General features: G+C 51.8%; 8 protein-coding genes across 8 annotated transcripts; 4 read left to right on the top strand and 4 right to left on the bottom strand.

Moving 5' to 3' along the window:
* The first annotated feature begins 812 nt into the window (after positions 1 to 812).
* Positions 813 to 4,976, top strand: SMAC4_03993 (uncharacterized protein). Its single transcript, XM_003348100.2, has 2 exons — positions 813 to 4,204; positions 4,296 to 4,976. The coding sequence occupies exons 1-2, from the start codon at positions 3,711 to 3,713 to the stop codon at positions 4,453 to 4,455; spliced, it is 654 nt and encodes a 217-aa protein (XP_003348148.1). The 5' UTR covers positions 813 to 3,710; the 3' UTR covers positions 4,456 to 4,976.
* Positions 4,784 to 5,408, bottom strand: SMAC4_13244 (uncharacterized protein; the record flags this gene model as incomplete). The annotated part of the gene is made up of 2 exons (XM_066091329.1): positions 4,784 to 4,946; positions 5,230 to 5,408. 2 exons carry the CDS (start codon positions 5,406 to 5,408, stop codon positions 4,784 to 4,786), a joined length of 342 nt encoding a protein of 113 aa, XP_065946108.1.
* Positions 5,409 to 5,994: 586 nt separating this feature from the next.
* On the bottom strand, positions 5,995 to 7,372 carry SMAC4_03994 (uncharacterized protein). The gene is made up of 2 exons (XM_003348101.2): positions 6,717 to 7,372; positions 5,995 to 6,651 (listed from the first exon to the last, which is right to left on the bottom strand). Exons 1-2 carry the CDS (start codon positions 6,991 to 6,993, stop codon positions 6,239 to 6,241), a joined length of 690 nt encoding a protein of 229 aa, XP_003348149.1. The 5' UTR covers positions 6,994 to 7,372; the 3' UTR covers positions 5,995 to 6,238.
* Positions 7,373 to 7,392: 20 nt separating this feature from the next.
* On the top strand, positions 7,393 to 8,487 carry SMAC4_03995 (uncharacterized protein). The gene is made up of 3 exons (XM_003348102.2): positions 7,393 to 7,817; positions 7,912 to 7,938; positions 7,999 to 8,487. Exons 1-3 carry the CDS (start codon positions 7,503 to 7,505, stop codon positions 8,233 to 8,235), a joined length of 579 nt encoding a protein of 192 aa, XP_003348150.1. The 5' UTR covers positions 7,393 to 7,502; the 3' UTR covers positions 8,236 to 8,487.
* Positions 8,488 to 8,566: 79 nt separating this feature from the next.
* On the bottom strand, positions 8,567 to 10,976 carry SMAC4_03996 (uncharacterized protein). The gene is made up of 4 exons (XM_003348103.2): positions 9,592 to 10,976; positions 9,396 to 9,528; positions 9,101 to 9,330; positions 8,567 to 9,028 (listed from the first exon to the last, which is right to left on the bottom strand). Exons 1-4 carry the CDS (start codon positions 10,222 to 10,224, stop codon positions 8,756 to 8,758), a joined length of 1,269 nt encoding a protein of 422 aa, XP_003348151.1. The 5' UTR covers positions 10,225 to 10,976; the 3' UTR covers positions 8,567 to 8,755.
* Positions 10,977 to 11,364: 388 nt separating this feature from the next.
* On the top strand, positions 11,365 to 15,068 carry SMAC4_03997 (uncharacterized protein). The gene is made up of 4 exons (XM_024655606.2): positions 11,365 to 12,846; positions 12,914 to 13,593; positions 13,649 to 13,740; positions 13,795 to 15,068. The coding sequence occupies exons 1-4, from the start codon at positions 11,590 to 11,592 to the stop codon at positions 14,622 to 14,624; spliced, it is 2,859 nt and encodes a 952-aa protein (XP_024511481.2). The 5' UTR covers positions 11,365 to 11,589; the 3' UTR covers positions 14,625 to 15,068.
* Positions 15,069 to 15,213: 145 nt separating this feature from the next.
* Positions 15,214 to 19,196, top strand: SMAC4_03998 (uncharacterized protein). The gene has a single exon (XM_003348105.2). The coding sequence runs from the start codon at positions 15,414 to 15,416 to the stop codon at positions 18,894 to 18,896; it is 3,483 nt and encodes a 1,160-aa protein (XP_003348153.1). The 5' UTR covers positions 15,214 to 15,413; the 3' UTR covers positions 18,897 to 19,196.
* A 79-nt stretch (positions 19,197 to 19,275) lies between these two features.
* On the bottom strand, positions 19,276 to 22,137 carry SMAC4_03999 (uncharacterized protein). The gene is made up of 5 exons (XM_066090032.1): positions 22,068 to 22,137; positions 21,423 to 21,999; positions 21,108 to 21,341; positions 20,068 to 21,038; positions 19,276 to 19,989 (listed from the first exon to the last, which is right to left on the bottom strand). Exons 2-5 carry the CDS (start codon positions 21,655 to 21,657, stop codon positions 19,843 to 19,845), a joined length of 1,587 nt encoding a protein of 528 aa, XP_065946107.1. The 5' UTR covers positions 21,658 to 21,999; positions 22,068 to 22,137; the 3' UTR covers positions 19,276 to 19,842.

Below are 22,137 nucleotides of genomic sequence, written 5' to 3'. Positions count from 1 at the left end.
AGGCCAAGGCCGCAAGAGGTCGGGTGTGAAAACACGGTAGGGCGCACTGGCTGAGATGCGGAAAACCCTCGACTTGGCCACACCCGTTGTAACACCAGCTCTGGTGGTTCCTAGTGGTGTCCTCGTCGGTGGTGCAGTGTGGTATAGAGAGCGGACCATGGTTGCGATTCGTCTTTGGATTGGTAGACTGGCATCAGGCTGGCCTCGAGGTCCTTTTCGCCCCGGGCAAGTTCCGTTTTCCTTCTCATCCCTTCGCTTGTTTGGTCCATCCAACTGATAAATGGGTTGGGACAGTTGGAACCTTTGGCCTGTGGTGGTGTGAAGGCATGACCCAATCACGTTGGCTAGTCAGAAAGACGGGATATCGGGATGGCCTCCAACGGTTCTCAGGTCCTCAAGAGGCAACCGAGCGTGGGCAGAGTATACGCAGCGGCCACAAGTCTGGCTAGCCAACTGCTTGTTTGCCTCGATCGCGAGCCAGTGAAGGCTTGTCCAGACGAGCGTTAGAGTGTGACATTGGCAACGGCTCAGACAGCACGCAGCAGAGATTTCTGAAAAGAAATGGCAGTTGACGAAAAGAGGAAAACAGTGCTGAGAGACTTCAAGTCACTGTCAAGCATGCGTACAAGGTGTCAAGTGAAAGCGTCGAATGTGGGCCCGGACTGTCCCGCGCTAAGCTCAGTGGAGCTTGAAGCGACAAGCGCACGGCCCACTCCCAGATCTCTAGGTCTCGACCGTCCAATGGAGTGGAGGACTGAAGATCTGACCCTCAAGAGAGAAAAAACAGTCCGGCACTTTCACCTTTTTGTTTTCCCAGTTTACACTCAAATCTCGGAAGACGATCCTGGATACGGAATGATCCTTCTGAAGGAAGCAAAGCACGCAACCACCCTACCTAACTGTGGCATGGTGGTGATGAAATGACCTGTCGGCCTCCTATCGAGACGAAGGGAACGATCCACATGGGCGCGGGCGGCACAGAACAACCGTTGTTCCTAGCGCTCCCGTTGCTGATCCCGTCCATGGCTGATCGCTGATTCATCATCATTTCCGTCCCGCTGATGTCTTTTTTGCGTGACAAAATTGAAGCGGACACTCACACAGCAAATACTTGTCAGAAAAGAATCAGCAACACCGAGCCTCCCTGCTCCGGAATACCCTCCCTTGTTACCCCCAGCTTCCCCTCCTTCCCGATAACCTTCGTGCCGATCAATCAGGCTTTGTCAAGTCGATGGCCCTAGTGGTCCTGCGAGGGGCCGAACTGGAGACCCTAAACATCCTGGCATGTTGGCCTGTCTTTTTTTTCTTCTTCCCTCCTCTTTTTCTTCGTTTTTGAAACCCTCCGGCTCTCCTCGTCGTTCCCAACTTCCATTTCCGCCCTAGGAGGGCCGTCTGCCCCATCATATCACCATGCAATATGTACGGCCCGATAGGTGTCACTATTGAGGTTACAACGCATCTGTCCGCCTCCACCCTTTCCGGTTACGCCCATCTTGTGAAGACCTCGGTTGACAGTTTCAAATGATCAGGGAATACAGAAGGGTCTGTACCTGCAGAACACAGAGACTGCTGAGTTGTTCACGCCGCAGCATTGGCAAGATTGGCTGTAACTCTTCGGCAACTCTTGGAACGCCTCTTCGGGTTCACAGCAGCCTCATCCAATTTCCTCATGTGCCAGTCGGATGCTTCGATGAAAGGGCTTGAATGCATGGAGGACCAACGACATGGTCAATTCAGCCTGTTCACCTCATGTTCCACACTCCAAAGACTCCAGGTATCCGCGTTGGGCTACACGCAAACTACTGTGATATTAATCAACACCCATAACCGGCCAGTTCTCACCAGTCATCTCCACGAACGTTTCCCGGCTGTCTGGTTCACCCCCAAATATGATACGAGAAAATGCGTTACGCGATGGGCACGATGCTTAACCGACCCCGCTAAGTCGCCGGGTTGCGTTCGATATAGGGAAGGAGACAACAGAGATCAGCAACAGTAACGACCGGCTTAACATCCGCGTAGTTGACGTTACATTCGCTGCCGTGGCCGTCTGTCAATCTTGTCTGACCTCGTTTGGTTTCTCGGGCAGCTTGTCTGGTGCAACACTGCCATACCCGTGCCGCAAAACACTTTGTGCGCCATGAGGAACCTGCACAAGTCGAACGGCGTCGGCCCCCATCTTATCTGTTTTCTGCGCCCTTGAAAAACAGAAGCCTCGATAGCCAAATCCTCGGCCCCAGACACAGCCATGATTGAGATAAAGTGCTTCAGACAAGGCCTTCAGATTGCTCTGCTGCCTCCCCAAAAGTTGCGGTGCGACTGTTTGTTCATTCTGGTGTCAGTTATTTGCACTCTCATCAGCTTTGCGTGTTCAAAGATGGGGGCCGACTTTGCCCTTTCGACTTGTCATGGCACATGTTCTGCTCATGACTGATTCCAACTTCTCCGGAGGATGACGGATTGAATAGCCGGGATGCCTAAGGTACCCAGTGCTTGCCATCGACACTTTCAATAACATGGCATACACAGCCTTCATCCAAATTCTAAGGTGCCGTAGGTTCACATCACCAAGCACAAAAGCCCTGAAGGGACACAGTCGGGGTATTCCCAGTTTGCCTGTGTGGCAGATCTTTCTTTCGCTTCCAGAGCCAGCTGCCATTGTGGCCAGACCCTCTCTCCCTTGGCGATATTGTGAGATCACGAGAGTGAGAAGCCAGAAGCATCAACAAAATTGCTGTGCCAGGCGGACATGAGTTCGATAGTTCGCCATAAGGGATAAGGCGGCCACAAGACAGATCCTAAAAAGCCATAAGATATGGCATTCTGGGTGGTCGAAAGGCTACAAGTTGCCAGTTCGGCGTGTCAGTGAGCTCGGCGGTCTGGAGGGAGCTCAAAGAAGATTCCATCATTGCCTCTACTACTGTGCAAATTTCCAGAATCGCCTCGACTTTTGAAGACTATTGGCTGGATATTCAGATATGTTGCTTAGCCGTGATCTATCACATTGCAGACAAGCTAACTAACGATTTGGCACTTGTGATTGTCCAATATTTTCAGTTCAGGATACTCTTCAACGAGGCCCCAATGCTCAGTTCGCGATGGGTGATCACCATTCTCCTAGAAGGAGGCATACCCTAAGGATTGAACCATCTATGGGATGATGAAGGTACTACCTACCAATGGAAAGATAATTCATTACACGATGAGGCTCAACAACAATCAGAAAGCCATCAAGCCTCATCACTCCCTTTTGTGAGGCGCATCCTCTTTCTCCTCACGTGAACCCTGTCATCTCTTTCTTTCCTAGCCTCTCGCACCCTTCTTCTGCGCGTTTGCTGAGCTAACGCCTACAATACTTATGCGACTTGGACAACACGAAGGATCTCTAGTCTCCCACCGTAGACTGCTTAATGGTCCGACATCAACACCAACACCATCAACAACTCAATATTTTCGCCGGAGACCGCGATGGCAAAAAAGAAAGTCGGAGATTGAGGAGGCAGGAGAGACTTGTTGTTGTCGGAAACGAAGATAATGACTGAGAGTTGAAATGTATAAATGGACCACGGGTTCCTACATGGAAGAGGAAGAAGAGTAACACAGCATCTCATCATCATCACAATTCCCATTCTTCCATTGTCCGCAACAAATCATCCACCAAACTCCATCATCTTCCTCGTCCCAGACCATATCAGCGAGAAACAGCAACAATGCAGCTCAAGACCGTCCTTCTCTCCGCCCTTCTGCCCGGCCTCCCGGCTACCCTCGCCAGTCCCATCAACGAGGTCCGCGTCCCGGGCGAGCTCCATAAGAATACCAAGCACGGCAATAACAAGGGTGGCAACGGCAATGGTCACGGTAACGGCAAGGGAAATGGTCATGGCAACGGCAATGGCAACGGCAGCGGCGGCGGTGCCGGCGGCGAGTACGTGAACCAGGGCCCTTGGTGGTCTGTGAAGGGATTCTCTCGTCACTGGAACGATACCACGCACTCGGTCGAGCTCAGCTTTGCCATCTGGGACTCGCGGGACAACAGCAAGGTAGATTGCAACGTCAACGCCCGCATACCCGATGGGGTGAACTACAAGTTCGCTGAGTTCCACTCGGTGCCTTGCTCTAAGAACGATCCTCCCGGGGCCCAGAAGTTCTTGATCTCCATGGGTTACGTGGAGTATGCCGATGCTGGAATTCTGAACATCTGCGAGTGAGTGTCTCTGTTTTTGCCTGAAGTCCTGGGCTGTGTTGTTGATATCATGCATTTGTGCAGTAAGCTGACCAAGTTGCGAAATCTCCAGTAACACTTTCGACCCCGAGTATTCAGCTCAAGCGTCGACTTACTTCGGGTTTGAGGGCATCAACAGGCCCAAGGAACACGGGTTCGCCGAACTCTTGAGAGTCCCTGTCCAGTGGACCGGTTTTGGCTGTGTCTACGACAGGAGCCCTTACCCTTTGTAAGAGGCCATAGAGGCCATTGCGAATGGTAATGATGATCATGATGCATGGAACGACTGATTGGATTATGAGAATAAAGGATAGGTTGGAATCACGAATATGATGTACACGTCAGATATGAATGTTAGGGGACTGTAGTAGTTCAAGTAGCAGAGCTCTGTATATAAAGCAATTTATGAACATGAGAAAAGAAGAGAGAAATAACTGCCGACCGTTCATCATCCATCAAACCCAGCTCCCATACCCCGACCTAATCGTTCCAATACTGATAACCCCAGAACTGTCAACAGAGCCTCATGAACCCCCCGCCATCAATCTCTCACTTCCTCACTCACTCATCATCCTCATCCTTCCCATACGTTTCCTCAAACTGCCTCCACCTAGCCTGATCGGCCGCTATCCTCCTCCTCATCCTCATGGCCGCCTCATACTCACGGATGCGATGATCCGCCTCCAGCATACCACCCAGTACCATGCCGGACATTTGTATGTATCTGAATTCTCGCCGTCAGTTCCTATCAATCATCATCTTCATCTCTTCCACATGTTTTCTTTTCATTACGCGTCCATATATATAGCACATCGTCTTAGACCACACATGCAATCCAAAGCAAAACATCAGACAACCCAAACAAAAAACAATACAAACAAGCAGGGTGAAAAAAAAAAAAAAAAAAAAAAAAAAAAAAAAAAAAAAAAAAAAAAAAAAAAAAAAAAAAAAAAAAAAAAAAAAAAAAAAAAACAGAGAAAAGAGGAAAATCGAAAAGAATAACTTACACCTTGAACTGGATAGTCAACCCCCTATAAATCGGCGACACGGCGTATCCGATTCCGCCCAGAATCGCCGTGCCCACGCCCCACTTGAAGGCTCCGGAAAGGGCGCCCTTGCATGCCTCCCACGAGGCTTGGTTGGCCTCTTCGTGTTTAGAAGTGTTGATGTCGAGTGGTCTGGACATTTTTTTGGTTTTGATTGTGTGTGTGCCGTCGATGTATTTGGTATGGACTGGCTTGGGTAAGGTATGTATGGTAGTGGGTAGATTTGGTGATGAGAGAAAACTCCTGGGTTGTTCGGTTTGGGAAGGATTGCCAGAGCTTGTTTGAATTATTTCGGCGTGTGGTTGTGGTATACAGGTCGTTGAGGTCGTTAAGGTTTGTTCAACTCTCGGAAGGCCGTATACCGGAACGTATGAGATGTGGAGTGGGTCGCCTGCTTAGGTTGCCGGTCCGGGTGGATGCAACGAATGGATGAAGATGATTTCGCTGTCGATTTGATTTTTTGGCGAGTTCTCGTTATTTTTGGTCTTGATTTGAACACAGACGTTGTCGGATGAAGCCTCAGTCGTATATAGACTTATTGTCGTGTGTGTAGTGTATAGAAATCACCGAGTAAGAGGAGATGTATTGTACGTCACATCACTCGAATGATGGGATTGTGCGAGGTTCCGTTTTATTTCCCGGGACTTTCGCCTTCCCCTCGATCCATCCCCGTTCTGCTGTCCGTTGTGGGGCCCGCGCCGAACGCATCCGCTTCCCTTCCGAAAGAGGAACTTTGTCAACAACCCGCATCAGGGGTATTTTCTCTACATTTACACGTAAACATTTCACCAGTGTCCAAAATGCTTGCCTATTCTCTCATCACCCCTATTCTACGATTTCGTTATGACAAGATTGTAGTAACCAAGCAAGATGCGCGCAAAATATCAGGGTAAATGGCATTACATGGTATCTTTGCAACTCTACCTATCAAACAAATCTATAACCAACTCCCTCCTCGACGACATCTTGCTTATACGCTGAGCGTTCCCTTGGTACTAGGAACCTCGCCCTCGCGACCCGCCACCCGGCTAGTAGCCTGCCTCGTGGCAACCGCGAGCGCCTTGAACGCGCTTTCGGCTCTATGGTGGTCATTGTCGCCGCGGAGGCAGTCGACGTGCACGGTGATGCGAGCAGCGCCGGCAAAGCTCTGGATGCAGTGAGGGATCATCTCGGTGCTGAGGTCGCCAATCTTCTCACGCTTGAGACCGAGATCAACAACGGCAAAGGGGCGGTTCGACAGATCGACGACGGCGCGGCTGAGGGCCTCGTCGAGAGGGCAGTATGCGAATCCGAAGCGCGCGAGACCGGTGGGAGTGCCGAGGGCTTTGGCAAAGGCGTAGCCGAGAGCGATGCAGACGTCTTCGGCGGTGTGGTGGTCGTCGACTGTGAAGAGATTGAGTCAATGGCCAGTTCTGGATGGTGTTTGCCCCGGGGAATGGTCTACTAACTGTGAAGGTCGCCCTTGCAGGCAAGAGCAAGAGACCAGCCAGCATGCTTGGCGAGCGCATGGAGCATGTGATCGAGGAAACCGATGCCGGTATTGATGCTGATTGTTTGCGACTTGCTGGCCTGAGAGGCGTGACCTTCAGCGACAGCGACGTTCAGGCGCTCGTCGGTCTCGGGTGGGAATGCGCCGCCATCAAGGTTGAGGGCGATCTGGATCTTGGTCTCGTTGGTGTCGCGCGCAAAGGCGGCCCAGCGGGTTGCGGGCTGTTCGGAGCTCATTTTGTTTGGGTAGGGTGTCTAAAACTTCTGGGAACTATAGACTCGTGGAATATGACGACGGCAACGTGGTCGATGTTGGGATAAAAGGATCGTGACAGTAAACTTGGTGACCTTAGAAATTTTGGCGGTTTCGGAGGGCCACCCAGTGACGCACCGATAGGCAATCGATAGTGCAGCCAACCCCGCGCTAGGTTTTTCTGCTCTGCCTGCCGATCCTCAGCGGCCAATTCGAGATTCCAGGGCTGCCCCACGGCAAGCTGACGGACCCCACTGCCCCGTAGCCGCAGGCATTAATACAGTGCCAATTAAGCTCTAGCTTTAAGCAGTGATAAGATAAGACAGGGACCAATTCCAGTCCCAAAATTTTCCCCAGAGAAGTCGACCGAAGCGACAGCGTACAGGATACATTCGAAAGTATTCCTACTCCATTTCACCCAATCCATCCACCGATTCCATCTATCGACGACCGATTTCTTGCGACGGTATCAACGTCCAAAAAATAACCTACAATGGCGCCGACAAAGACGATAAAGAACAAGCACGCTGCGAATAAGTCCGGCATCAAGGGCAGCAAAGATGCGGAGAGGTCGAGGAACGATGGAGTGCTCAAGTCGAAGGGAAAGCCCAAGAGCAAGACCCACACTCTCGTCACTGCCAACAAGGGCCGACCGGACATCAAGGAGCTTATCGCCAGGAAGCAGAAGAAGAAGAAGTACAGCGAGAAGGAGCTTGCGGGCCTGATTCCGGAACTCAATATGATCACCCCCGTGGGTGTGACCAAGCCGAAGGGCAAGAAGAAGGGCAAGGTGTTTGTTGATGACAAGGTTAGTTCTCTTTGGTTGGAGTCTGGCCATATTTGCTTTTTGTTGCCAAAATAGGAAAGCATCAAGTAACTAACTTGTTATTCCCCCTATACAGGAGAGCATGGCCACCATCCTCGCCATTGTACAAGCCGAAAAGGAGGGCCAGATCGAGTCCAAGATGATCAAGGCACGACAAATGGAGGAGATCCGCGAGGCGAGACGTGCCGAGGCCGACAAGAAGGAGGCCGAGCGCAAGGCCAGGCTAGAAGAGACCAAGGACTCGCTGCGCAAGAAGCGCAAGCGTAGCAAGCAGACGGGCGGTGGCAAGGACAGGGACGACGACGACGACGACAAGAGAGATGTCAAGAACATCTCGTCTGCTGGCACGAACGCCTTCAAGTCGAAAAAGAAGAAGTCGGTATCTTTCGCTGCCGAATAAGCAGCCTACCGACCTGACCGAGGATGCTTCGAAAAGTCCCATTTAGGCTGGGAAGATCGAAAGAGAAAGGAAAGGGGTGGAAGTTTGTCGTGTAATACCGTCTACACCAAGCATTATTTCTTCGCATGTATGGCGTCTGGGCGTTTTATATCAACCAAAGTCTTCGGCGGCGGCGGGTAGGATGGGCTTGGCCGGGAAGTATTGATTAGTTTATTTTGTCTGTATGGGAATTAAAGATACCAATTGGGCACTCCAGCATCGGTTTAACCTCCGCCATCAGTCAGTGATACCTATTGTCTAGATGATAGCTGTCAAGACGTGTGTGGCTCGTGGCCCATGCCTCGTATGAGCTTCAATGAACAAGCCTCCTGTTCTATTTTCAAGCCGTAAGCACCAGTCTAATGCTGTATCCTACCCCAATGCACCTCTAGGTCTAAGCCTCTAACTAACTGTCCAACACATTTTTTTAGAATTCCTCTATGTACACTTTTCACCGTCTATGTGTTCACTCAATGACAACCTATTGGTCGAGATCCAGAATCTGCAACTTCCGCTGCACAGGATCGAAGTGGGTTCTGAACTGGCTGTCCCACTTGTCGCAAGCATCGGGCTTGATAGCGTCCAAGTCAATCTCGAAAGCCATCTTGTTGAAGAAGTTGCAGATAGGATGAGTATGCCATCTTCCGCCACCCATCTCAAACCACGAAAGATGTCCGCCGAGAGATGTAAGGCAGAGAACCGTGTAGGGGTTCTGCTTGATCTCTTCGTAAGGAATGGCTTCCTCGACAGCAATCTGTTGACGGTTAGCTCTACGTTTAACCAAGTCTTTGTACTAGACTCTCTAGGGAAAAGGATATATGCTCACCGGATCATCAGCGGCAGAAAGAGCCATGAAGGGAATTCTGATGCCCAGGACAGCGTCACAGGAGGAAGCATCGCGGTAGTAGGCGTCTTCGGTGGGGTAACCCCAGGTTACGGTCTGCACTTCACGATCGAACTCGTTCAGGTAGGTGATGTTCTGTATCCTGTCGTAGTCGAGGTTGGTGTATTTGAGCACGGTCTCCTTGTGGTTTGCGACAAGCTTCTTCATGTTGGCTATAAAAACACACGTTGTGTCAGCAATCCTGTTAAGCAGTGTGAAACATGCAGGGTTAACCTACTTCCCATAACCCGTTGGTAGAGTCTTCCCAAGTGAGTTCTCCGTAAAGCTCTGTTGGTAACATCTAGGTTGAATGGATTTCCAACGGCAATGGCGCCCTTCAGAAGACAACCCTCTCCTTCTTCTCCGACGTACTATATCAAGCATGTCAGTGGACTTTGTACCTACCGCTTAGGTGAACGGTACCAGTTACTCACGTTGGTCAAAATGTTGGCACCCAGAGAGAAACCAACGCCGAAAAGTGGACGGTTGGGGAAGTTCTTTCTGGCCCACTTCACAACCTGTCGAACATCCCATGTCGCCCTAGCATTGAAGAAGAGACCGCTTGTAACGGCGCTGTTTGCGCATCCACGAGAGTTGACTACGCAGATCTCCCACTTGCCACTTTCGACGAGAGGCAGAATGGCGTGACGGAGATAGATTTCATGCGAGCCTCCGGACAGACCGTGGAGCACAATGAGCATAGGCTTGCTGTCATCCGAAGGCAGGCTGGAAAAGGCTTGTTCGGAAAAGTAGGCGGTCCTTGGGGGCAATTTCTCTTCGAAGTCTTGGTGAGGCTTCGTCACAAAATCGACAGTGAAGCTTCCGGTGTAGACCTGGTGGTCTGACTCGAAGATCTTTCGGCGATAGTAGATCTGGGGACCATGCTCCTTAACCACAGTCCACATGGTCTGCACATGGCCGTTGAAGAGAAGCGGGTTCAGCTGGCATGGCGGAGTGGCCTGTTCGCAGACCTTGAGCAAGTCGGTCGTAGTCCCATCCTTCTGCTGGAGTGTAAGTGGTGATGCGTGGTGGGTGAAAGAGATCTTGGCACGACCGAACCAGTCCATGATTGCGCCTAAACGACCGTTGATCCGGCCAACTCGTAGAAATGTTGAGGAAGAAATGTTGAAGAGGATGAGAGGTAAGAGAGTACGTTAAAAATATGAAAGATATCAAAAGATCAAGGATGTGTGGAAGAGCCAAGAACTTATGAAATGCTCCTTTTTATATCGTCTTCAAAGTGCCGAGGCATAAAGAGATGAAGGCAAAGTCTATCTTTGGCGGTGGTTCTTGACCTGGTGCTGGCTTCCTATAGGTCTGGGTATCCGTTATCACGACGGTAGGTGATGACGATGGCAACGGACCGGGGCTTTGAACTCTTGTGTCGCTTTAGGCTTCAATCTTCAACTCGAAATATCTCGTCTCTAGACTCCTCAGCCTCTTATTGACTCTTCCCTTTTCAGCCCAAGGCGTCCAAGTTTCAAAAGTCTAGTCCGATTCCATCTTCGTTTTTCTCCACAACATCATGCCCTGATGGGCCCCGAACAATCGGGAGGACAGTGGTACGAGTGGAAAACGAACCCTTCCATTCCTTGTTGCATCCAGTCGGCTCTTGTCTTCCCGTCGGACCTGCAGCCCAGCAAATGCGGATTCTAGTAATGCCTACCCTGCGCTGGGGTTTGCGTAAAGCGTCGACACTTTGGTACATACCCCCCCTGCCACCCGCAATTATTACCCCTTTCTAAGTAACGAAGGTCCGACGAAGGTCGAAAGTCGATTTGAAACTTGTGACTGTTGCATTCTACCCTCCGCAACCTGATATGAAGCAAAATATAGCAAAAAGCACCTCTTTGGGCTAGCTAAATTATGTAGATACATTACCTTTTTTATAGTGTAGATATTACTCGAGATAGACTTAAACTATTAAAAAAGCAGTACTTGAAAAATAAAATTAACTGAGGATAAAGTATTTGAGAGATAGGGTTAATTGAGGAGGGAATACGTACTAATGTGTCGACGCTTTACGCACCAGCCTGCGCTGCGCCCCTGCTACTATTGTGGGCCACATATCCGTCATCGGACGCCAATCAGCTGAAGGATAAGTCGGTGGACGCACTGTCCTTGCCGCGGCGGCAGCGCGCCAACAGTCAGACACGGCAGTAGCAACCGCGCAGACATCAAGCAAGCTGTTGCTCTTCCTCCTGCCAACATTACCTCTACAAAGAGAATTTGAAAACTTCCGTCGCCTCTACCAAACTTTTTCCTTGTCAACCTTGACCATGCTACGCTCATAGTGACCGTCATCTGTCACATTCGCCAAATATCTGAGTATCCCGAATCCGATAGCGCGCAGTCCTACTGTCGATGCACGAACGTATTTACGCCCGCCGCGACACGACGAAACAGAGACCGATCTCCCATTGACAAATGCCATGACATATCACGATGCGATGCCCCCGGGGCAGCCATACGGCATTTACCCTCAACAAACTCAGAACCAACAACAGCAGCAGCAGGGTCAACAGTCCTTTCAGCCCCATGCCGGATATCACCATCAGCAGCAGCACCATCAGCAGCAGCACCATCAGCAGCAGCACCAACAGCACCAACAGCACCAACAGCACCAACAGCACCAACAGCACCAACAGCACCAACAGCACCAACAGCACCAACAGTACCAACAGCAGCAATACGTGAATGGCTACCATAATGGACACCCTCAGTATCTTCAACAACCTCAACAACCTCAGCAACCACAGGTTCCGTACGCGCAGTCAGCCTATCCCCCGGCTCAACCGACGTTTTATCCCAACAATCCCGTCAACTTGTCGAACTACAGCTCTAGTTCTACCACGTCGTTCACTCACACCCCACAGACGACGACGGCACCCGTTCAATTTGTCGATCCGTCCTTCCTCCAAAAACAGTATCTTCCACCTATCCAGACAAATCGCATCCTACCGGCGCCCCAACCGACGACCGTGTCAAATCTTCAGCTACCTCCGCCTCAAATTTCACGGCACAATCAGCAAATACCGCCGCAGCAAATTCACCAGACAGCAAATCGCAATGACCAACACCAACAGCAGCAACATCCGCAGCAGCGGCAACACCAACCGCAGCAGCAGCAGCAGCAGCAGCAGCAGCAGCGATCCACACAAAATCATCATCACCAACAACAGGAACGACAACAGCCACACCCTCAACCTCCACAACCTCAGAATTCCCTGCATATACAGACACAACAGTTACATCAGCCGATCTCCCAGCAGAACAGCCATAGACCAGAAGAGAGGCGCCCAGAACCCCAAGCGGCATCTACAAAAACGGCTACGCCACGCCGTCCAGGACGGCCCACTTCTGTCGCGAAATCATCTGCTTCAACGCAAAGAACCGCCCATATTGAAACACTGCCACTGTTGCTATGTGTTGCCGAAGACTGCTTCGCCAAAGTACACGCTGCAGCCTCAAAAATTGCGAGGTCCATGTCAGATAGTGAGGTCAAAGAATACAACAAAATGGTAGCAACAGGTCTGGGCTGTCTTGAAGTTGCCATGAATTCCAACAAACTTTTTCCACGTCTCGAAGCTAGACTCTGCCTCAGATACGCTAGTATTCTCATAGAGGAAACGAACAATATTATGGAGGCCGAAACTGCTCTTACAAGGGGCATATTGGTCTGCGAAAAGGTATGTGGCTCGAGGACTATTGGCGGTGAATGTCTAAGGACGTGTTAGCGCTGACTTCAAATCACAGCATCGTTTCATTGATCTCAAATACTGCTCGCAGTTTTTGTTAATGAAGACCCTTTTTCAACGAAATCCAAAAGCTGCGTTCAAGTCCCTCGATACCCATATAATGGATGCTACCATGTACAAACACGCACCATGGGTCTATGCATTTCGTTTTCTGAAAGCTGCGTTTCATATTCAATCAGGAACTGCTACTGATCACCACGCGCTGGAAAACTTGCGTCGAATGGCGTCGATTGCGACAACAAGGGACGAGAAGGCCATGTTCGTCATGGTAATGCTTCTGGAAGGACTGTCTCACCTCAACACGATGAAGGATGACTGGATCAACCGTGTGCAAAATTGTATTGCACAGGCACAGAAACTGCAATTTGATGCTGCTGCTCACCTGCCTCAGCTCGACGTTCTTCTGCTGTTGCTCGATCTTGCCTGCAGCCTCCGGCAAAAGTCGCACAGAGATGCTGCTCAAAAGTTGAGCGTTCTTCAAAGCAAGTTAGAGGAACTGCGCAACCTCCCAAGCTGGTCCTCGGTTTCAGATGAGCTTCTTCTTCCCATTAGACGCGTTGTCAACGACGCTGCGCCGACACTCAGCCGTGATACAGAGGCCGTCCTCCGGCGTGGAGATGGCGCCTTTGATTACTTGGTGTTATCGGCTCTGGGGAAACAAGAGTCATTTGCAATGGCGTAAGTGGATCGGTACTCAACGAGTAGGTACAAATCAATACTGACCATCACGCAGGTACATATTCAACGGCATAGTGGCGCTTTACAAATCCACAACGTTGGGAAGAAGCTCGACAATCTGGACTGAAGCTGTGCGATTACTGGAAGGTAGGCATTAGTGAGCATCCGTTCTTCGTTCGGTACCGCTAACCTGTCACTCAGACAAGAACTCGGGCTCGGGACCGAACCCGCTTCCAGATGCTTTTGCGCATGCCCAATGGGCAAAGGGTGTGAGGAACTACGCGCAAATCCTCATTGGACTGCAAGCCGCCACTCTTTCGGACTGGCGAAAGGTCAAGACTTGTCTTGATGCGTTGGGTACAGCGCAACAGCCAGAAGGGTTTTTGGATGTGCTGAACCTTTACCTGACCGGAGTCTTCAAACAAGGAACGGCCAAACTTGGTGAAGCACTTGCGATCTGGAAAGACCCGAGATTCGCAATGGACCGGAATGGGATACCGCAAAATAACACCAGCCACATCGCTTCCGAGCTGTGCGTCCTAGCTGCGCTAAATCGGATCTGGATCATGCAATCGCCAGCACATAGCCATGATGGAGAAACAGCACAGCTCCTGGATTTTCTACGACCCCTCTGTGAGGATAATCCTGATCTGGACATCAGGATCGCATACAACCTGGTGCTCGCCTCCATTACGCTGGACCCGCCGCTACCAATTAATCAGGTCAAGCAGCATATGAAGCTGTCTTTGAACGGCGCGCAAAACACCAGCAACACACATTTCCTCTCGATCGCGTTGAACATTATGCGTAACAAGCTCTTCGAAAACGTCGTGGGAGAACAAGCGCTAAAGAGTGCAAGAGCCAGCACGGCGCAGGCAAAGAAGAGCGGGAACCTTCTGTGGATGAGCGTGGCCGAGGGTATGCTCGCCCAGTCTCTTGAACAACAAGGGCTCAAGGAAGAGGCCGAGAAGACACGTGAAGACGGAATTCGGCTGGCCAACGAAGCCCATCTCCGAACACAGGTGGAATAAGTACTTGGGGGTGTCTTACTGGTGAAGGGTTAAGACTGGCTTTACATTGTATTTGGTAGCGTAAGTGTCATAGCGATTGGGCGCACTGGTTGGAGTTCGTTGTTGACGGGGTACGGTGCATGTGAGCGGTCTGGCAAGTCCTAGGTCGGAGTAACTGGAGCATGATATGAAGAGGAACCACTAGAAGGTATTTCAAACGGGCATGAAGGAGTATACATTTGCGCAAAAGATACCCAGGCATATCTGTAGTCAACACATGGAGCACCTTTCAAAAGCTGGAATTCGGGACGGTTCGGAGGGGTGTATAAGTCGAATGCCAAGACCTGACGCCCTGAAACTGAATATTTTGTGGGGAACTGTGATGCCAGATGCTCCATAAATCCCGAGAAGCTCCATAGAAGGAAGACACGCTAGTGGATAATTGAACCCAAGTGCCCCAGCAAAAAAATAAAATGCAGATAGAGATGAGGCCGATAACGATAGTAACCATACCTTAGTCTCGTAGTGTGAAAGAAAGATTGTCACTGTTTGCCCCAAGTTAGAACGGACCCCTCCAGGAAACCGGACCTTCAACCGAGCCATTCCTTTTCGTTTGCTTCTTTCTGCGCCCTCCCCTCCTTCATCCTTGGACGCGGAAGACGTTGTGCTGGCAGCGTTGGAAGGGATTACTTTACGGCAGCCCATCCTCGGCTCGCTTTCTCTCTTTCAGATTGCAAATTGACCATCCGAAGCCCGACCCCCGTTCGGATTCTCGATACCAGTCGCAAACGCCGACCCGAAGTCGCAGAGATGTTGCAACTGACCAGCAAGACGCGCCGCACGATCAAGCCGCACATTCTCCGCACGTCATGTCTCACCCTAATCTCGAATGCTCACCCGAGGCCAGCTCCTCTTTACAATCCTGCTAGGCTCTACTCGACTGAGCAGCCAGACAAGCCCAGCTCAAAAAACAACGCTCCCGATCTGAAAGACAACGACTTCAAGTCTGCACCAAGCAAGCAAGACGGCGACTCCAAGCCTGCACCAAGCAAGCACCGCCGACACCCGCGGGCTCTCAAGAGCAAAAACACCAAGAAGCGAGGCGGGGCGCCCAGTAAACAGCCGTTGGCCGATTTCTTGAAGCATCTCGAGACAGGAACTCTGAATGCCGGACAACAAAAACAGGCGACGACGAAAACAACAGAAACTACTAAAGCCAAGACGACAGACGGCGCTCAAGATGGCACACCAGAGGCGGCAGAGGGGGTTTTCAAGAAGAAGGGGAAACAAGCGAAGGAGCCAAAGCCAAGCAGTTCTCCTGCTGCTATTGCCAACGATCCCAAACTGATGAAACGTGCTACGGCGGTACTGCGAAAGGTGCTTGAAAAGGAGCTGCGTGCCGAGCAGGAGAGTATGGGATCAGAGGCGGACAAGGACAAAGTTAAACCTGGCAAGAAGAAGAAACAGAAGTCAACGTCAACAGAGACGAAACCCACGGAACCGAAGACTTTTGTCAGAAGACTCGGGACGGCCGGTACACACCCGCACTCGAATATTATGGCGAGAATAACGGGCCAAACAGATCATGTAACTTCAACACCGGACAATTCGGCGACGACCACAAAGAATCAGACACAAGAGGCACCTGTGAAACCAAAGAAGGCTCGCTCACCCGAGGATTTACAATGGCCGCCTCCGGGCAGAAAGCTCCACGTGCGACGAGTTGATCCCGATCTGATCAGAATGGTACCGGTTCACAAAGAGCAACCTCCTGTACCAGGTTTGTCTTATGGCTTGGATAGGGCTCTGTTCAACCCTGGAGTTTACCACATGCAGGACCCCAGATCTCGGGTGTGGAATTTCGACCCCTATCTTGCGCGTATCATGCCCATCCAGGACTTCGACTTCAACGCGCTCAAGCAATATATCACATCGTCAAAGGATACAACCCTTATCGACATTGCGCGAGAGGCGGAGAAGAAGTACACGGGCTCTACCTCGAGTATGACCTCGACACTGGCGCATTTCCATTATCTTCTTTCCTCTTGGCGACCAATCACCACTGGCATGATGTCTCAAGCGTTCAGGACCGATTCGACAAACTTCACCAGGATCATGCGCGCCCCTTCGGCTGCCTTCCTTCACTGGAAGGATGGCGTGTACGCGATTGATGCGGACAAGGAATTCGACACAGCAAACATTCTCAGCATGCTTGGAAAGTCGATGGAAAAGCTTCTTACGTTGCCCAAGGAAGACTTTGAGAAGTATCGCAAGACCAAGTCTCATCAGCTCACCGAAGAGGAACGTGACAGCCCGGAGTCATATCATTACACTAAGTTGGGAGACTTCATGATGCGGTCACAGCTCGACGCCTACGATCCCAGAATTCCCGGCACCGGCATGTTCGATCTCAAGACCAGAGCCGTCATCTCCATCCGCATGGACGCCAAGGGTTTCCAGAAGGGCTTGGGATACGAGATCCGCCACCGGAATGGTAACTGGGAATCGTTTGAGCGCGAGTACTTCGACATGATCCGTTCTGCCTTCCTCAAGTACTCCCTCCAAGTCCGCATGGGCCGTATGGACGGCATTTTCGTTGCCTTCCACAACACCCAGCGCATTTTTGGCTTCCAGTACATCCCTCTCACCGAGATGGACTATGCTCTGCACGGTAGCCGTGACACCAACCTCGGTAACAAGGAGTTCAAGCTCAGTCTCCATCTGCTCAACAAGATCCTGAACAGGGCTACCCAAAAATGGCCGGAGCAGTCGTTGCGCCTTCACATCGAGACGAGGCCAACTGACCCTCCGCTCATGTACATCTTTGCCAAGCCGGTCACCCCAGATGAGATCGAGGCGATCCAGGGCGCTAACAAGAAGATCATCGAGAAGTTTGAGCGCGACATGATGGGCTTGGAACCAAAGGAAGAGCAGGAGGCGGAGGTTGCTGTTGAGAAGGCAAGGGAAGAGCCTGTGGAGGAAGCTACCGAAGAGTCTGTCGCAGAACCCGAAGCTCGTGAAGAGATCACCACAGCGGACGTCTGGGAGGACATGGTGGTCAAGGTGGAGGAGGCCCTCGAAAACGAGGAGCACGGCGTCACCTCGGTCCGCGAAGCTATTGAGCAGGCTCTTCGCTCGAGTGGCCTGCTCGAAGCCAGTGCCCCTGCGGAAGTGCGCCGTTATCTGGACGAGCTTCTTGAGGCCCTCACGAGCGCCGAGTCGGGCAAGGTTGACGAGTCTGCGGCTGATAGTGCGGCCGAGGAGTCTGAGTCTGCCGTCTCCGCCGAGGCGACCACAGACACAAAGGTCGAGGTTGCTACTGAGGGAGAGGAGGAGCCCACGCTGAAGGATCTGGTCCTTCGTCTCGCCAGCCAGGTCAAGGCTGACCGCAGTGAAGTCGCCAAGGGCGAAAGCGACGCGTCTGTGGCGGCGGCGGATGACTCGAAGCTACGCAAGTTCGAGACCATTCTCTCGGAGCTCATTTCCAAGTCGCGGGACACCGAGATCACCGAAGGCGAGCAGTCTACCGCCTCAACCGACGCCTCGGCCACTTCCAAGTCTGCGCATCCCGAAAACGAAATCGCCTCCCTCGACGAGACCGTGCACACCAAGACCAACGCCACCTCCGTCCTGCCCGAGAGCAGCCCCGAGCTCCTTGGCATGATCCTGACGATCCGCAACAAGGTCAACGGCGAGTACGTCGAGCGGCCCGAGCACCTGCGCCGCACCGACAAGTGGGAGGTGGAGTACTCGCTCGAGGACATGCCGACGCTGCGCGCCGAGACCATCTACAAGATGGTGATCCAGCGCCGGCGCAAGACGCTCGACGACCAGGAGGACCGCGACAAGGCGTGGTACGAGATGTTCCAGGGCGCGCTGAACAAGTTCACGAAAAAGGGCCGCCGGCACAGGCAGAGGGAGATCGAGCTGGGCAAGACCAGGCCGGTGCATGTGTACGGCATGGACAAGCCGCTGGATTGGGAGTCCGTGTTTGGCGAGGGTAAGGAGGAGGGTATGAGTTACCGGTGGTATGGCCAGGAAGGGGAGAATGTGGAGACGGGCACGATTGAGCTGTCTCCTGAGGAGGTCGAGGAGGATGATGGCAGTTTGCCGGTGGAGGAGCTCGAGGAGGAGGCTGGCGAGGAGGGTGAGGTTGAGGTTGATGTTCCGGCTTTTGCTGAGGAGGAGCAGCAGCAGCAGCAGAACGCCCCTGAGGACAACAACAACAACAACAAGCCCGAGGAGAAGCCTGAGGAAAAGTCCGAGGAGAAGCCTCAGGAAAAGTCCGAATGAGCTGAGCTGTAAGAGGAAGAGGAAGAAGAACGACGACGACGAGAAGTGCCATGTTGTCTGTAAGAAAAAAGCAAGCAAGCCATGTGAAATGGAGATAGTGAGGAGCTCTCATCTCGTGTCACATCACATCACATCACTCTGTACCACCACCACCACCACCATTAGAAGAAGAAGAAGGCAAAAAGCATTTTGAATTGATAGCATCGCGTTTTTGATGGATGGATTTCCCATTATTTAGTTAGAAGAGAAAGTCTCCCTGGGGTGAGTTACCATGCTTGCTGTCTTTTGTGTTTCTCCTCTTGACTTAGTGCTGGTATATCCAATGATTTCGTCGTCCTTGTCCGTTCTCTTCTTTCTTGGGGGGGGGGGGGGGGGGGGGGGGAACGGAAACATCTAGAGGTATGTACGATCTTTGCCGTATGGGGTAGTTTGTTTACTTTCCACCTAGTTGTGCGCATTATGGTACTGGGCTGATGGGGGCGTGACTCCTGAAAGATGTCCAGTTGATTTCACTTTCTCAAGGTCCAACGTCAAGGGGAAGGTTTACTATTGTTGAATAATCAAGAGAGCGTTCCATTTCCAAACAATGTGTCACATAATAAATGCTACTATCAATATGATTACCATTTAGTTCCCGGATCAACTATCTCAAGGAGCAGTGGGACCAGTGGAACGTCTTGATCCAAAGCATCTTCAACCAATCTGCTTTAGAGCACCCAAGACCTCCCTTCCACCAATATCCTGAATAAAAAACCAGTTCGTGTTCCTTTCCCTTCAACGCCAATGCTATGCAAGATTTGAGAAAACCAAACTACCACTATCTTGTAACCACCTCGCCTTTTTCAGTGTCGATATAAAGAAAAAGCCAACTAATAAGCCAGGTGTAATGAATAAGGAAGGGCTAAAAATGAGCGCGTTGCTGATCTGATCTCTCGGTTTTTCTTCTTTATGCAAAATGAGCATAAAATCTCGGCAGCTGCTCCAATCCAGCAGCAGCACCAACAGCAAAAGCAAGGTCGCGCTTCAGCTTATTCTCCGTAATATCGTGCGTCTCGATTTGCAAGTTTCCATCTTCACACCAGTTTTTGACGGGCTATGAAAGAAAGGGGTTCAAAGTTAGTTTTTCATAGTCGTCGGTTTTCCAACGGACGCGCAAAGGAAAAGAACTTACCAAACAACTCAAATACTTGCACCAGCTGCACTCCTTATGATCCACATAAAAGTTATTGAGCAGCACGATGAAGATGGCGACAATGAGAGTCAAGAACGCCGCCCTGACCAGCCACCACACCCACCACAACGGCTTCCGGCCCTTGAAAAACCCAACGGGATTGCTGAAGAAAGAAGGAGGCGCCCCTTGCCTCAGGAAGCCGTTGGTGTCGACAACCTGCGAGTAAGGCGGTTCATCGCCGATCCGTCGACGGAGCGCGTTTGGCGATTGCAAAACACAGATTCCCAGCGCAAGACCGGCCAGGAAGCCGCCAATATGGGCAAAGTTGTCCAGACCCGGGAGGAGACCGAGCACGAAGGCAATGACGATGTCGAGCGCGATGAACAGCAAATCCTTCCACGGGCTCTTGCGGTCCCGCCACGAATAGAGCAAATCCAACAGCAAGAGAGCAATAACACCGAAGAGCGCCCCGGAAGCGCCCGTCGTCTGCATGCCGTTGGCGGCAAAGTTTCCGCCCATCACGAACCCAAAGATTCCAGCACTGACGTAGACGATGAAGAAGCGTATCGAGCCGATGGACCGCTCCATTTCCCTTCCGATCGTCATCTGGAGAAGCATGTTGAAGCCGATGTGGATTACTCCGGCGTGGAGGAACATCGGGGTGATGAAGCGCCACCACTGGTTGGGTTCGGGAACGTTTTCCATGGTCGCGGTCGAGTTGTACCAGGGCTCGGGGACGCCGCCAAATCCGCAGAGCTCGGAGAGAGTACACTTCATCGTCGGGGCATCGATGTCGTACGTCGTCGTGTTTGGGCAGGGCCAGCTGATGGGCTGTGTTGCGTTTTGGACACCCGGGATGGCGTGCATGCACGGGTCCCAGCGGGCGCCCATGTTGATGAGCATGTAACTGGAGGGGCCGATGAAGGGGTTGAATTGGGGCTTGATCATGATGGGTGACCCGGTAGCCATGCCTAAGTACGCGAAGAGTTGATGTGTTAGTTATGGCCTGTAAAGGGTCTCTCGGTTGCTTTTGATCATACCATTCTTGACGAGTTCGGCGATGAACACGGCCACCTGGACAGTGGTGAAGAAGTAAACAACAAAGGGTATCCTCTTCGCATTCGAACCAAGCATTCCTAGTTGTCCCATGCTAATACGACCGCCTCTTGGCTTCTTTTGCTGTGGTTGTCGGGGCGCATCGTAGACGTGATCTTGCATCTCGGGGTCGTTGTTCATGTTTCTGCCGCCGCTGCGGTCCTCCAGGGGGATGTCATCTGTGGGATGATTGTAAGCCATATCTTCTTCGGAAGGAACACGGACGGGGCCGTGGTAGGCCGTCTCCTGGTATTGCTGACTATTTAGATGTTGTCGGCTTGAAGAAGCGCCGGACTGGTGTGAAGATGCGGGATAGACATGGTCGTCGAAGACGGTATCGAAGGGCGATTGGGAGTTTGCGCTGTAGGATGTTGGCATGGGCTGCTGCCCCTGGTTATGATTTTGATTATAATAATTGGCTCCGCCGCCCTGGTAGCTCGTTGACTGGCCGGGTGTGGGTAGCGGCTTTTGGCTGTAGTATTCGTGGTCGTTCATGTTTGTCTGACGGTGGCGTCGTCGCCCTTGTCTGTAGTTGGAAGTGTCGTCGGCGGCGGTTCAGCGTGCGCAAGGCGTATGCGGGACGTCGCGGGGCAGACGTTTCGACGTTGGGCCTGATTCAAGTTGTCCAACCCGCAGATGGGGAGGTTGATGGCATCCCCAGGAAAGTGTGAGAACGGGTGTGTCGCGGATCGGTTTCGAATAAGCAAACGGCGAAGGCTTCTTGGCGGCGCAAGGCGTAGAAGCAGGAATACCGAAGCGAGGTTTGATGATGAACGAGCGACTGGCGACCAAGAGGTAGAGAGACAGAGGAAATCGAAGAAGTGCTGGCAAGGTAGACTGGAGCTTGAAATTAGTAAAGTCGGACGAGGTGAGGCTGGTGGAGAGTGGGCGTGTTTGGCAGTTACCCAGTTCGGCCTGGACTTGTTTACAGCGAGAGCTAGAGGCAAGGGGATCCCCGACAATGCTGCCCCGGAC

Source organism: Sordaria macrospora, chromosome 2 (assembly GCF_033870435.1).
Source record: "Sordaria macrospora chromosome 2, complete sequence".
Classification (NCBI taxonomy): domain Eukaryota; kingdom Fungi; phylum Ascomycota; class Sordariomycetes; order Sordariales; family Sordariaceae; genus Sordaria; species Sordaria macrospora.
Note: the sequence above shows the minus strand (reverse complement) of the source record. Positions and strands in the feature narration are given on the sequence as shown.